At 27.1% G+C, this 15974-nt stretch overlaps 1 protein-coding gene across 1 annotated transcript; it reads left to right on the forward strand.

Moving 5' to 3' along the window:
- The first annotated feature begins 13204 nt into the window (after window positions 1-13204).
- On the forward strand, window positions 13205-14851 carry LOC129322038 (MLP-like protein 43). The gene is made up of 2 exons (XM_054968068.1): window positions 13205-13477; window positions 14322-14851. The coding sequence occupies exons 1-2, from the start codon at window positions 13291-13293 to the stop codon at window positions 14600-14602; spliced, it is 468 nt and encodes a 155-aa protein (XP_054824043.1). The 5' UTR covers window positions 13205-13290; the 3' UTR covers window positions 14603-14851.
- Window positions 14852-15974: the final 1123 nt, after the last annotated feature.

Here is a 15974-nt window from a genome sequence, read left to right on the forward strand (position 1 = left end):
TAGGTGTATAAAAAAAGAAAAATGGGCCGGTCTTCTCCCATAAAAGTAATTCACATGTTGGTGTAAATGAAAAATATTTGAACATAAAATTGAAGAAGATAGTAAATGACATAAATATCTCTTAAAAAAAGACAATAATGACCATTAACCTATAAAAAACAAGATTGTTTTGGTCCTTCACATTTTTAAGAGGAGTGCGTTTCCTTAGCTATATATCTTGATAGAAGGCTTCATCCATGAAGGTGAACTTCCCAATTAAAGATCTATTATCTCTCTCTCTCTCTTGTTTTTTAAACTCTTCCTTTCTCAACCAAAATGACCTCAAATGTTTAAACTTTTGCAGCCACAAGAAAATACCGAACAAGAGTTTATCTGATATCACTTCTGATTATTTTATCAAGAACTACTTTCTTTATCATTACATACTGGTATCTTTCTAATAGAATAAAAGTAATCATCATTATTAAATATTAAATTCATGTAGACACTCTGCTCCTAACAAAATTTAAATATTAATTCATCACATTATTAAAAAAATTAACTTTTTCTGAAATATCCTACTTTAATTGGTTCAACCACTAGGGTTGCTTCAAAGGGCCAAGACATGAGGGAAGATATTGCGCAAACTAACATGAATAATTCCTATGGGGTACTAAAGGTCTGACATGTAAATTCCTTATTATTGCTGCCCTCCTCGTCCATTAAAAGGCGGATTTGACTCTTTCATATTTCGATGATTTAAAAATATACTCTAAACAATTGGATTGAGAGAAAGGAAGATAAATGAGCTTTTAATGTATTTATCATTATCATAAAATAAATACTCTTTTCAGTTCAAAATATAAATATTTTTCATTAACAAGTAAAAATTATTTTTCTCATTTTATCCCTTATATTTATTAACTTAAATCCTTGTATAGTTATTTATCACTTATCATAAAGTGTATTGATAGTTGGAATTAAGAATAATAAAAAAATATTTTTATCACAATGAGGAATTTATTGACATGTGGGTTTCCCAAAAACTGCATATATTTGGAGGGAGCAAGTCACAAGGTACTTCTTCCAATCCCTATTACAAGACACCTCTAACCATCTCACCGGAATTAACGAAAGGAGGTTAAGTCATTAAATTTGTCTAAAAATAAAATAAATTTTCAATTTTGCTCCTATTTAAAGAATTTTTTTTTAAAATTTACACATTCTCTCCCATAATAATGAGTTTTAAATTTGGTAATATTGGAAAAAACATAATCAATACTCCCATTAAGTACCTTATATTAAAGATAAAAAAAAATTCTACTAAAAGGCACTCTAATGCCTTGTATAATGGGGATTGGAGGAAGTAATAAAAAATTATTGACTAAAGGTACCTTTAATCCTTTAACTTTATATAAAGTTTTATTTTAATTCTTTAATTTTATAAAGTGTCTTTTTAGAACCTTAACTTTAAGTAACATTGTTAGTTTCATCAATAACAAAAATTCCTATATTAAACTTTTAAATATTGATAAAACATTATTGAAAGGTGACATATTAGGTTTAATATTTTAAAATAACAATAATTAGCACAAAAAATAGTCATTTAAAACTGATAATTTTAGGGTTAAATGATTGAACATATATTTTGTAAAAGTAAAGAACTAAATTAAAACCTTATATGAAGTTAGGAGATCAAAGATACATTTAGTCAAAAATTATTTTTCTTTGCATAGGCAATAGGTCAATACCAATTTTGACATCGTACATCATCTAGCAAGCTCTTGAACCTCTTCATGGAGCAGCTATCTGCAATGTCATTGATAGTGTCCACGAATTGGTGAGCTTTTGAGGAAGACCACTGGCATGGCCTTGGCCCTGTTAAAATTGATCATTTTTAATTTATTTTATTTTTATTACTTTGCATTGTTATGGGTGCGTTTGAATCCACAGAATGTTGAAGGAGAAGCAGGCTCTTAATTTTGAAATTCATGTATTTTTTTTTTTCCTTTTAATGTTCCTTTTGCTATAAAGACTAATGGGATATATATAACACAACTTGTCCAGTGTCCTAATATTGTCTATCTTTAAAAGAAACAAGAAATCAAAACTAGATTTGTAAAGAATCTTTTAGCTAGCCCTTTTGGTCTTCTTGTGAACGGGTTTTGGCATTAGCTAATCACGCAGTTAAAATTAACGACACTCGCCCTTTAGTTTCCAGACTTAGATTTTAATTCTCTTATGTTCTAACCATTCTTTTTGTTGGAACCTGGTTGTCCTTTTTGTAAACCAGTCTCCTCCTTGTACAGCCTTCTTTTTTATTGATTGAATGAATGAATTCTCTTTTCCACTCAAAAAAGAGAGTCAAAACTATAAAGATACAGTGCGCCTTGGAATGTGTTGCTCAACTCAGCCCAATTTGGCTTTCGTCTGGTTGCCGGGTCGAGCCATGCCATAACAAGTTCGGGTCATTAATCAACTGAACATGATGTGTGATTGGGAACACCTTCAAAAAAAAAAGAAAGAAAAAGAAAAAGATTCCCCAGACTTCAGACTACTAATACAAGCAAGGCAAAGCGATCATCAACGTGAAAAGCACGCGGATATGAGGGATGGGAAATGAAAGTGAACACCTGAAAATGAGCACAAAAATAGTGGAAGAAACGTTGTGTCTTAAACTTAAAATCTCAATACTTAAATTTTGTAAAGTTAGAAATATTTTTTAATATCGGCCAAAAAAGATTCATTTTATAATAAATATTAAATATATAAACCTAAAACGTATGAGAAACAGTGAAGAAGAAGAAACAGTTTTTTTAATCTTGACACATGTTCACTGATATATTCAAATAGTAGTTCTGGTGTTGTGCTTAACTTGAGTTTTTGCATCTGGTTCTCTCTCTCATTAATTGATATTTGTTTTAAGATTTTATTTAACAAGCATCAGTATATTTATTTTTTTGCTGTCATTTTTATTGTAGATTTTTATTAAGTGAATCTTCCATTGATGGCATGGAATTAGAAAAAACGAGCGAGGTATATTGTATTAGAGTGACTTGCAGTAACTTTATTGTCATTTTTATTGTAGATTTTATTAAGTGAATCTTCCATTGATGGCATGGAATTAGAAAAACGAACGAGGTATATTGTATTAGAGTGACTTGCAGTAACTTTATGTTTTACATTGATATAATTTATATTATGGCATTTATTTTAAGATTCTCAAAAACTGATATAATAAAAAAAATTATAGAAGATTAGTATTTGATAACAGTTCAACAGCATAGTGGAAAGTAGAAAGTACAAATCTCCTATTCATTAATTTAGTTTTGTAGTATTTTATATCAACAATTTGTTATTAAAATTAAAACGAATAAATCAATCTAAATCTCCATCCGTTGATAAGACGTTGATCCACACATTTTGGCCATCCGTTGATAAGACGTTATCCACACATTTTTGGCAAGTCTCCAAATATCATCATTCATCTTCATTACTATATTTTTTACTTGCCGTAGGAAGTTTTGGGTTAACACGCCAACAGTGTATTTGGACTTATGAGCGATGATGATTATGAGAGAATCAATGAGGGAATCCCACCACATCAAAATGATGATTCATTTGAATTATTTTAAAACATTATAAGAACTCTAAATAAAAGTAAATAAATTTTAAATCATCAACCTTGACAAGACACTCACGTTTTTGGTGCGTCCTCAAATATTTTCTAAAAGTCTTATTTAATTATTATAAAGTAGTGCATTAGATATTTTTATAATTTTTTCAACTATATTATTTTTTCATTTATTTTTTTAGAATGATGTAATGGAATTTCAATTATATATATTATTATTATTATTATTATTATTATTATTATTTATTAAGGAACTTATATAGAATATTTAATAAAGATATGATTAGAAAAATGTAAATTTTTTTAAAAGATTAATATTTTGTCTAACTTTTTTGAGAATCATAAAATAGTTACAATATCTTTTTAGATTAATATTTTACCTAATTTTTTTAAAATCATAAAAGAGCTACCAATATCTAAGAATATAGTCAACATGATCAAATTTAACAATGGGATAAAATTGCTCCATTTTTAACATTTCTGAGGTAATATTGCTCCTTCTAAAATGTAAAGATACTGATTGTTCTTTTTTGAAAACTTTCAAAGCATTTTTTCTCTATGGATATCCTCTAGTAATAACCAGCGGCAGAAAGATAGTTGGTGGGGTTATAAGTTATACTAAAAATAATATTAATATTTCTATAAAAATAATTTTAAATATTTATTAAACTATATTAAAGATATAATATAATAAAATTAAATACTAAAAAATGCATAAGACAAAAAATTATACTAAAATAAAAATTTTATTTAAAGTAATTATTTTTTAATTTTTATTAAATATAATTTATATATCTCTTTTGTATGCATGAGAATTTTTTTGTAATATTTTTTATAAAAATATTTTTTCTAAACTATAACTTATCCATTATGAAATTACTATTTAATGTTCTAACACAATGATACAATTTTATCCTTTTAAGTTGTAAATTTTTTATGAGATAGGTGAAATTTTTCAATTGGACACGAGATTTTTTTTTTTAATGAGGGGGGAAGTGAAACTTTTTAAGGAGAGCAAATAAATTTATGTGAGTCACCTTAAAATGTAATAATTTTTTCCTAGCTTGTGGGGCAGCCCCAACAGGGGCACGCCCCTGATGATACATATACTTTAATTACTTTTTTTTTTAAAATAAAAGTTGAAATGAAATCGCTAAAAGCAAGAGTCCCGCTTACCCATGTCAATTTAAATTTGTAACCACGTGTCCTTGTGACTAAATTAGCGTTTTTGGACAAAAAAGATTTTGCAATTATTGATGATCGATTTTGATATCGACTTCTGGAAAATGGTTTCTTGACATGTGTTCAAAGGATAAACGTTTGAATAATTAATTTTAACTGTTTCTGAAGTTCTAGAAATGCATGAATTAATTCAGCCTTTCATAAGTGGAGGAGTTGTATATATGCTGTTCTTAAAGCCGGAAATATGGGCATTTGGAGCATATAGATTGGCTTATATGAGTTAATATATCTATATATATATATATATATATAAAAGTTAGGTTGAGTTTAATTTATTTTTGTATGAATTAAAAATATTTCAACTTAATTCATCTTGGAAGATTGATAGTTTAAATAGGCTAACTTGTTGATCCATTTATTTTTTCAATTTATTTTTTCATGAATTTATTTTAAAAAATGCACTTAAATAATGAGGTTCAATTTAATATTCCTTCATGATTCATTTTAGATGTACAAAAATATTAATACATAATATTTGTACAAAATATATAAATTGATCCAGCTAAGTAAGTCATACCCAATATGATTTTTTGTCCTTTTTTAATTTTTTTAAAAATAATATGAGTTAAATAGGCCAACTCAAACCATCAGGGTTAACCTATATAATTAATAGGTTTTATGGTTTGGGTTAGAATAAACTCACCTTTATTTGAGTTAATTTTTTTCAACCTATCTTGACCTTTATGATTGATTATTTGGATTAACCCACATAACCTAATTCATGGTCCCAACTTTATCTCTTCTGATTTGCATAATATAGGTTCAGCTTATCTACAAAAGCAAAAACCAAGGACAGTAGTTAAATGGAAGTAGGTACATTAAAAATGTTAAAATGATTATCAAGTGGGTATAATACAAATGATAGCATTTTGGATCCTTAAGTATCATTTTAAAGTTCAATTCTTGAGGTGTGTATATAAAGCATCTCTTGGAAGAGGACAACTACCCCTTAAATGGCTATTAAATTTTTGAGAGATTAGTCTCATAACTATGGATTGTGTGAATGTTTTGAAAGACAAAAAAAAATTGTAGAAAAGGTTGTAATTTTTCTCCAAACCTAAAAGTTAAGAGTTAAAAACTACATTAAGTGCCAGTAATATTCGGAATATATAAAGGTAATTAATTAAGTGTGATATGTTGAGAAGGAAGATGAATGATACCAAATCTTTTTGTATATACAGACAAAAATGATTTTCATTCTGCCTTAAGAAATATTGCATTGCACTCGTTTATATATAAACGGCATGTGTGTTACCTACCCAAACGATTTCTGGTGATTTGTACATAAAAAAATGATTTAATTTTTGTTTAAAGTTGAGACTAATAAATTTATGTAAAGTTTTTTTAGTATTTTCATTTATTTTATTTTATTGTAAAACATAATTTAAAAAAAAACTTCATACAATTCACAAATTCTCAAATTTAAAATATTTAAATCCTAAAAAATGGTTATAAAATAGAAATAAGAAAAGATGTGTCTAGGGAAAATACGAAGGCACGGCGTTAATGTTTCACCAAAACAAAGCCAAAAAAAAAAAAAGGTACGGCGTTAATGAAATCGAATGTCAGTGCTTTTGCGAAGTTTAGCTTACACATAAATGTCGAGGACAGAATTGACAATGTCCATGTCGTGACTAAACAGAAAAAATATCACATATTTTGCATTAGAAGAATCTCAAATATTTCGTGGTAGGAAATTAAGTGTGAGTTAATGTGGGAAAAAAGACAGAAACTTCCATGCACCAAGAAAAATTAAACTAAAAGAAAAAAAGGTATATAAGTAAAAATATTATAAATTCATAATTTTGATTTTGAATTAAAATGGGCTATCCAACGCATTCATGTAACCTCAACCCCAATAAGTAAATCATTCCATGTAATAATAGAATTATATGTTAGCATAACCTCTTATTATCAAATCATTTTAATTATCAAGTAAAGGTGATGATTAAATAATAGACTTTGTATGGAAAAATAAACTTTCAATTTTACTCATATCTAAATTAAAAAAATTTTAAATTTGCATTACATTTTATCTCTCTCATAGTTAATAAATTTAAATAGACATACTATTAAAAAATGTAATTAATACCCTACAAAGTGCTTTACATATTTAGGAACATTAATTTCTTGTAGAACGTGTTTTATGATAAGCACCAGAAGGAATAATTGCAAGAGACAAAGGAGGATAATATCTTAAATTTATAGGATCAAAACAAAATGTTCAACTAATTTACTCGGATTGGAGACATTATTTTTTTTTTGATACGAGTGGAGACATTGTTATTATTATTAATAAAAAAGTACAAACTTATATTTTTATTGCATACACATGTTGAGTGAAATATTATATTTTCTTCAAAATTAAAACATTAAAAGGAAGTCCTTAAAACAAAGGATATTAACATATCATTTGTCTGTTGTACTGTACCTCCTTAATTAGTCCTCTCTTAAAATCTTGCGTCCTTGCAATAATATTTTAAGCCGCAATCATTAACTGTGATTAATGCTTTTATGATAATATTTTAATCGACACTTAGATAGAGTTAAATAAACATGATGTTGACACTCGAAAATAATTATTTCTCTTACAGTGAAAGTGATATATGATTTCCACTAAAAACGAAAATAATTGGCATTGGGATATTAGGCTTTGAAAAATATGCATCTGGGTCTCTATCGCCGGATAACATTGGGTCCAAACAGAAATAATTAAGGAAAATTATTTGAAGAAGTTTTGAATCCAGTAATAGCATGGATTGTGTGCGTCAGGTCAACGAAGCTGGCATTTAATATATAGATCCACTACTTCTTCCCATATTACTTGTATATTTTGATTTTGAGATCAGTGTGTCATTGAAGCTATGGCTCTGACTAGTAATTTGGATGTTGAAATTGAGTTCTTCAACTTCTTCACCAAGCAACTTCACAATCTCCCCAACGCCTCTTGCAGGGTCCATCTAGGTGGCTTCATCAAGGACATAATGAGTGGCAAGCCGTTGGATCTGTTAAACAATGGTTTTATATACTGTTGGTAAGATTATATAAATTCACTTTTTTACGCTACTATGAAACAAAAAAAAAAAAAAAACTTGTAAGAAAGCTATGATTAAAATGCTTTCATAGAAAAACACTTTTCAAATTCAAGAAAGAACCGACGGAGCGCTTCCTAACAAAAGTGTTCACGTAGGTCTACCCTGCTAGAGCACTTCCAAGCAAAAGGGCTCCTATATGTCTACCCCACCAGAACGGCAACGCTTCCTAAGCTTTCTCACAAAGCATTTCACCAAAAGGAAATATTCCCGTGAGTCCTTTTCTAATAGTGTTTGATACTAGTAGGTTAAGTTGAAATTATGAAAATGAAGATATATAACTCAAATTAAATATTCCCATTTTCCTGTGCAATTGCCGAATTGTTTTTTGAGACACTGATACTTAATTTGTATAAATGGAAAAAAACAGACAGTAAGGCGGTGGCATGTAAGAAGAAAATTTGAAGTGATTGATGAAGACAGCAATGGAGTCTGTCTGACAATATAGTTTTTTATTTTTTAAAATAAAAAAATTTATTTTGATAACATGTTTTTAAAAAGTATTTTAAAAAATAAAGAAACAAATATTGTTTTGAAAAATAAAAAATAAAAACATGTTTTAGGTGTTATGGGATTATTATTTTAAAGAATAAAAAAATTTTATTATTTTTTATTTTCAAACCATGTTTTACAAAACACCAGTTTTCAAAATAATAATAAAAAAAAGTTTCAAACAAGCTCCAAATTATTGAATGTGAACTTCTCCAAAGGAGACATTAAGGATCAGTAAAGAGTTTTAAGTTCATAATAAAAGCCACTGGAAAGGAAGGAGGTGCAAAGTGAAGCTCCTATTAATAGATCAGATTAAATTCTTACTAACTTTTTAAATGTGTCTTAATGATATGGATGGAGCAATAATGTGATATTTTAGATTCTATTTGAGAAAAAATGGTTCCCAATTTTACATGTCATTGATTATAAGTATACAGGAATCAAGAATTCAACTCCTTTTAATATTTTTTATATATATATATATATATATAAAAGAAAGAGTCACGAAAAGATTAAAAATGTTATGACGGTATAGACTTTTTTTGAAAATTTTATTAACATCATATATCGTCACACGGGTATCTCGACTAACACACGCCATTTTGCACGTCATTTGAATATATATATATATATATATATAGTTTTAAAACTGAACCTGCTTATCATTCCAACTAGATCATTGATTTAAAAAAAATTAAAAAAACCATAATTTGTTGTATATATTCAAAAATAGCCCAACTCATTTTTTTTTATACATTATATGAGATTCATTTAATCTATATGACTATATTTATATGTAATATAAAAATTCTGATAAGTTATACTATTCAATAATTATGATTAATGGAATTCATTTTCTAGAGATTCTGATCAGCCTTTGTTTTCTATAGAAGGCAGCAACTTGGGTTGGATACATTATTATGAGATATCTTCTTTTCCTGTTGATCCCCACGCTTGCTTCCAATTTACTCGCACGTTTATGTTTCCAAGCTTCCAAGCATGGGTAAAATGATACATATAAGACATACTTGCTTCCTTTTAAAAATATTTTTTCCCCCAACTTCAAACGTTGTCTATCAAAAACATGGGTAATTAATTTAAAAAAAACAATACATAATTCAAAAAAATAATAATGTGACAAAAAATGGATGGATGGAAGGAAGCATGGTCTCCCTCCATCCATTTTAAGGGAGAATGATTGAGAGATTCTAAAGGGATTAATTAATTTAAATTAGATCTCAAGTGCAAAACTCCATAAATTTTCAAGTTCGATTCTTAATTTTATAATTTATTATGATGAATTTGCAACTGTGTTACAAATTTTAATGGAAAAAATTAATTTATTTATTCTTCTACTATATTAAAATTTGAAAATCAAATTGTAAATTCATCATAATAAAGTTACAACATTGAAGAATGAATTTGCAAATTCTTGACATTTGATAATTGAGATCAAATTTAAATTAATTGATTCTTTTAAAACTTATCTGTCATTCTCTCAAAATGTAATAAATATCACTATTCATAGAACAGTGAAATAAACAGTATTAAAGGGCTCACCATTGCATTTTCTTTAAATTCAATTTTTTTCAAATTTTTTATAGTATTTTTATGCTTTGCTTATCTTTTTTCATTTGTTAAAAAAATCAAATCATGTAATTATTTTTTATTGTTTATATTACATTTTTATGATATCATACTAACATATTTTATATTTATATAGTTTTTAAATTATCTTTAAGTTTCTTTTAAAAAAAGTAATAAGTTTAGAAATGAAATAAGGTGTTCAAGTTTTTAGCATGGACAAAAGTTAAAAAAATTGTTAAAAAAAATAAGTTTCTTTTTTATTGTATATGCTCCAATTAAATGGAATCATATTTAAGGCACAATGACAAGAATTCGAATCTTATGTACTATATAAAGATCTACTCTATTGCTTTTCTTTTTTTGGATAAAGATACACATCCACTTGAAGTATAAAGACAACCAAACGGATAAAAAAAAAAAAGTGAGATGAGAAGGGATAGCATTGATGACGAGGATGATAATGGCGGCTCAGACCAATCAAGATGCGAACAAATTGTAGTTGGAGTTGTTATACAATAGCGATTAGTGGGAAATCAAACAGAATTTAAAATGTTTTAAATCAATCAATCCTGATTATATAATTTTTATGATAAATATCACTTACCTTTGGCTATTATTTTACAAGAATTAGTCTAAAAATTACACTGTACTCATCCGATTTTTTTTAAGTCATTTCAACCAATCTCATCAATACCAATACAAAAAAATATAAAGAATAAAAGTATATAAAATTTCAAACATGCCCCTATATAATAAATTTAAAAAGTGATATCATGTTACTCTTTTTCTCTCTCATAACGGGCAATATTAGAAATATCTTTTAAATATTACTTAAAAAGCTGCATTATGATATATAAATAAGATTAAATAGACTTTTTAAATTATGCTTTATAAATGAGACCGGAGAGAGTATAACAGTACATGCTAAATTTTGTATATATCACGTGACAGTGGACCTATATACAGAAAAACAATACTTTAAAAGTAGTACTTTTGAGGATTTGGTTTTAGTGATCTGTCTAGAATACATCTGAACAGTCAATTTATAAAATAATTTAAAAAATTTAATATTAAATTGAAGCATCCAAATTAAATTTATATTATTCAAAATTGATGATAATATTAATTTATTAAAAATTTATATTTTTTATTTTAATAAATATAAAATAAAAAGTTATAAATGTGGACCATCCAAATTTTTCATCTGAATGGTCCAAATACTCATCAAGTGATGAGCACCAAAATCGGACCATACTTTTAATCATGCTATTCCATTGGCTGTCACTTCAACAATAATGGGAATTAAATAATATTTGATAATTCAAGATATATGTATATATGTATGTGTGTGTATAAAGAGGAAGATGACAAATAAATCCTAATAAAATAAGAAAATTAAAAATAAATAAGTATCATAAAGTGGAGTGATTACTTTGAAATCTTTGAGGGCTAATTTAACATAATTTTTGCCAAATTACTTTTTTGACCCTTTGCAAAAAGCATGATTGTTAAAATATAAATTAAAGTTATTAATAATAAAAGTAAACATGTTAATCTAACAGAAGAAAGTAAAATTATTAATATAAGAAGCATAGTTGTTAGTTTAGTTATGTAATAACAAATACATTTTTTTTTATAGAAAAATGATAATAAATTCCTTCAAATTATGTAAATGACAAGTTAGTCTCTCAAAATGCCATAATACTAATAAAGTCTCTAGAAACCTCTTTGTCAATAAAAAAATTATTTTACCCTTGCTAAAAATAATAAGACCCAATCATCACTTTTGTTTAAGGAATCATAACTTTTATTTCGTAAATTGTAAGGATTGAATAAGAAATCACAACTTATCAAGTATAATATCTATTATTAAAAACAAGCTTCAATTACAACTGTTGTTTACGGAATAATAATTTTTATTTTGTGTATTGCAAAAGTTGAATAAAAAATTATAATTTATTAAGTGTAATTTCTATTATTGAAAAAAGTTCTTAAAATAACAAGCTCCATTCACAACTTTTATTTAAAAAATTACAACTTTTCTTGAAAGAATTGCAAGAATTGATTAAGAAATCACAATTTCTTAATAAGGGTAAAATGATCTTTTTCCTAAAAAAGTTATTGATAAAGAGGTTCCTAGAGACTTTATTAGTATTATCACATTTTGAGAGATAAAATTATAATTTATATAATTTAAAAAGATTTTATTAATATTTTTCCTTTTTTATATTAACAATTTTATCTTATTAATTAACAATTTCAATTTAGATATTAATAATACAGCTGATTATAAATTCAGTTCAGTCATGCAATAATAATTATACTTTATATATTAACAACTTTACTTTTGTTACTAAAAATTTTAGTTTAAGTCTTAACAATTCTACTTTCTATTATTTTGTAGGGAGTCAGCATAGCAAAAAAAATAAAATTATGACATTTTTTTGGGGACCAAATTACAATATATTAGTATCTACAGATATTATCCTTCTCTGTTTTTTTTACTATTTTATTATTTTTATATTTTAAAGGGATTTATTTATCATTTTTTCTATATAAAAACCAACGTTGTTTATATATAATCTCCATAATTAGAATACTTGATGTCAACACCTAACATTGCATAATAAGTATTTTACACCCGACACTTGCTTTTGCATCATTCCCACTAGTTCTCATGAATAGGCGTCAATATTTTAATACAAGTGATCAAATATACACATAAACTAATTAATATATCTACATCATCAATGAATCATTGATATAAAATATGAAGGGAGAATGATTATTGAGAAGCCTCCTAGAGGAATATTAATGTAAAATAAAGACTTTTAATTTATAAATATCTAAATTTGAGTTGAAAATCCTGAAATTTCAGTTATATAAAATCCTTGATATTTTTCAAGAGTCTTTATTTATCATTCTCCCAGATATTAAAATCAATAATATATTTTATACTCTTACATAGCTGCACAACTTATTTTTTTATATCAAAATCCCAATAAACTGTACTGTTAATGAATAATTATGAATAATGCAATTCATTTTGGCAGAGACTCCGATGAGTCTTCTAATAAAAGTTTTAAATTTGAACGGTTTAAATTAAAATGAGCACCACAATGAACAACAAAGATAGACCTGATCACCCATGGTTAATTTCTATAAAAGGCAGAAAGCATGCATTTTGCTTCCATATTGATCTCTTGGGTTGGATAGATTATTGAAAGATATCTTGTATCCCATCACTCATCAATCAGAGAAGGAATGGGTCTGACAGGCAAACTTGAGATTGAGAAAGAGATCCAGACACAAGCTTCAAAGTTCTTCCACCTCTTCACAAAGCAACTTCACCATGTCCCTAACATCACAGATCATATCCATGAAGGTGAGCTTCATGAAGGAGAAGACTGGCACAACGTTGGATCTGTTAAGAAATGGTCTTACACTATTGGTAAGCCTTCCATTCAATTCCAAGTGCTTCATATATCATAATTATAATCGTATTCTCCTACTTTCATATATGTGTCTTTACCTACGAGAACGATTTGATTTCATTGAAGCTTATTGGATGATAAATATGGTGATATGGAATTACACACACACGCAGCTTTTTGATGGTCTCAGTGCTATTATTATTTATTTAAAATTCCAATAATATATATAGATTTATCTCCTTTGAATTTTGTTTACATAAGCTTATTGGAGGATCTACGTAGTACACTCTGGATTTTTAGGAGATTTGTGTAGCTTTTGCAAATAAAAAGGAGATATATGTAATTTTAGTAAAACTCAGGAAAAATCTACATATTTAACTTTCCTTTTTTAAAAGAGAGAGATTATATGTAGAGGCGTTTGGGGGGGTGTGGGGAAGACACATCGGTACAATACTCTATATGCACTCTTCAAAAATGTTATACTCGGTACAATAATTAAAAAACTTCCTCAACAATATGATCCATCGGGTTCTTGCATGATTAACTAGGTTTTTTTTAACAAACTTTGCCAACCTTTGATCAGGTTAATTTCTAATATATAATCCTAGTTTAGGTTAAGAATTCCCTGTACAATACCTAGCTAGTTTATTGATTTTTATATTGACCTGTGTTATGAGTCCTACATCAGGAAACTTTATAAATAAAATGAGGTTTATAAATATAAAAAGCATTCCCTCTTAACAGGCCAATCTTTTAAAATATATTCTTCTTTTGAACTTATGCTCGTAACAACTTGTTAGTCCATTCTTCGAGGGCTTTGATGACACTGATATGTATTGTGTGAACTTGTTGTTGGCAAAGATGGGAAGGTAGTAAAATGCAGGGAGAGAATTGAAGTGTACGATGAAGTAAACAACATGATAACATTCAACCTGTTTGAAGGAGACGTGATGGAGCAATACAAGAGCTTCAAGCTGACTCTCAAAGTGTCTGATAAAGTTGGAGGAGCTGGTGGTGGTGCCATTGCCAAGTGGACTGTTGATTATGAGAAGCTCAATGAGGGAATCCCAGATCCTGGAGGCTACTTGGACTATGTCACTAACGTCACCAAAGATGCCGATGCTCATCTTCTCACTGCATAGTCAATTATTCATAAATAAATAATATTATTAAGTGCATGTGCATGGGCACTACTGAATAACTAGTTTAATTTGTGTGTTGTTTAATGATTAATCGATATGCATTATCTCGTGTGTATCAGAAGTACTATGAGTGCTTGTATGATGTATTTGATGGCTCGTCTGGTCGAATATATGTTCTATATGTTGTTGAATGTGAAATTGTTGAGACTGAAACAAAAATTCAAGTGAATAATTGTTGTTGATGTGTTATTTTGACTTATTTAATATTATACCATTGTTCTTATTGAATTTAATTAAAAGCTTATTTGTATTAATAATTGCAGGACTAAAGTTTGCAAAATGAAAGTTAGGTAAAAGTCAATTGCTATAATGTGATTTATATTTGGATACTATTTTGTAAAAAAAAAAAAATAATTTAACAAATTGAAGTTTTTTTAGATGATATAATTAAAAACAAGGTTTAGATATACAATGATTGAAAAGGATATGATATTTATGTTATAAACACACATTATAAGAGAAGCTGTTTTAATGCTCATTGGCTTGATAAACACCCTGCACTCTTTAGGCTGATGAGATATAGACCGTCTAGGATTTAAGGTTTTATTTTTTATTTTTATTTATTATTTTAATAAAAATAAAATAAATCTTTAAACCTGGATTAGCTATATTAAAATTTGGATGGTCTATATCTCATCAGCCCTAAAAAGTGGTTCTCATTAAAAGTATGAAATTTGATAAATTTAAGAAAAATATTAAATTATAATTATAAAATTAAAAAAGAGTTAATATATTATTGTAAAAAGTATTTGTAATTATTAAGTAAACTTAATTATAACTATTTAAAGAATGTGTGTGTGTGTATAAATCACAAGTAATGATTATGATGATGATGATGTCAAATTCCAAAAGTAAAGAGAAGGATAGATGGGTTATTAAATAATTTTTAAAATACATTAATGCTGCAAACAATTAGATTCCACTGTAACTATTGTAAATTAAAGCTTCAAAATTTAGCTCTCTTTTTTTTTACCTAAAATATTTTTACAATCGACAACTGTGACATTAATCTTTCAAAGAATTTGAGTGTCATTCAAAATGTTGCCTCCTTTTAAGTGATGTTTTTTTTACACACATTCAAGAATTGAATATTGAAATTAAAAATTTAGCTTTAGACCTAGCTATAGTTAAGAAAGGAAAACCCATTTACCAATTACTCTTACCCAAAAAATTTTTAGGCCTACAAACTACTATTTGAACTAACTAAATAAGAATTCAAACACGCACTAACTGGACCGATGATTCAATCAGTGATTTTTAAGTTGTGCAACTGTTTGTGAAATCAACATTTGGTCTTACGATGGGTCAGATC

Source organism: Prosopis cineraria, unplaced genomic scaffold (genome assembly GCF_029017545.1).
Source record: "Prosopis cineraria cultivar Desert tree isolate PC_DT_omini unplaced genomic scaffold, ASM2901754v1 PC10, whole genome shotgun sequence".
NCBI classification, from domain to species: domain Eukaryota; kingdom Viridiplantae; phylum Streptophyta; class Magnoliopsida; order Fabales; family Fabaceae; genus Prosopis; species Prosopis cineraria.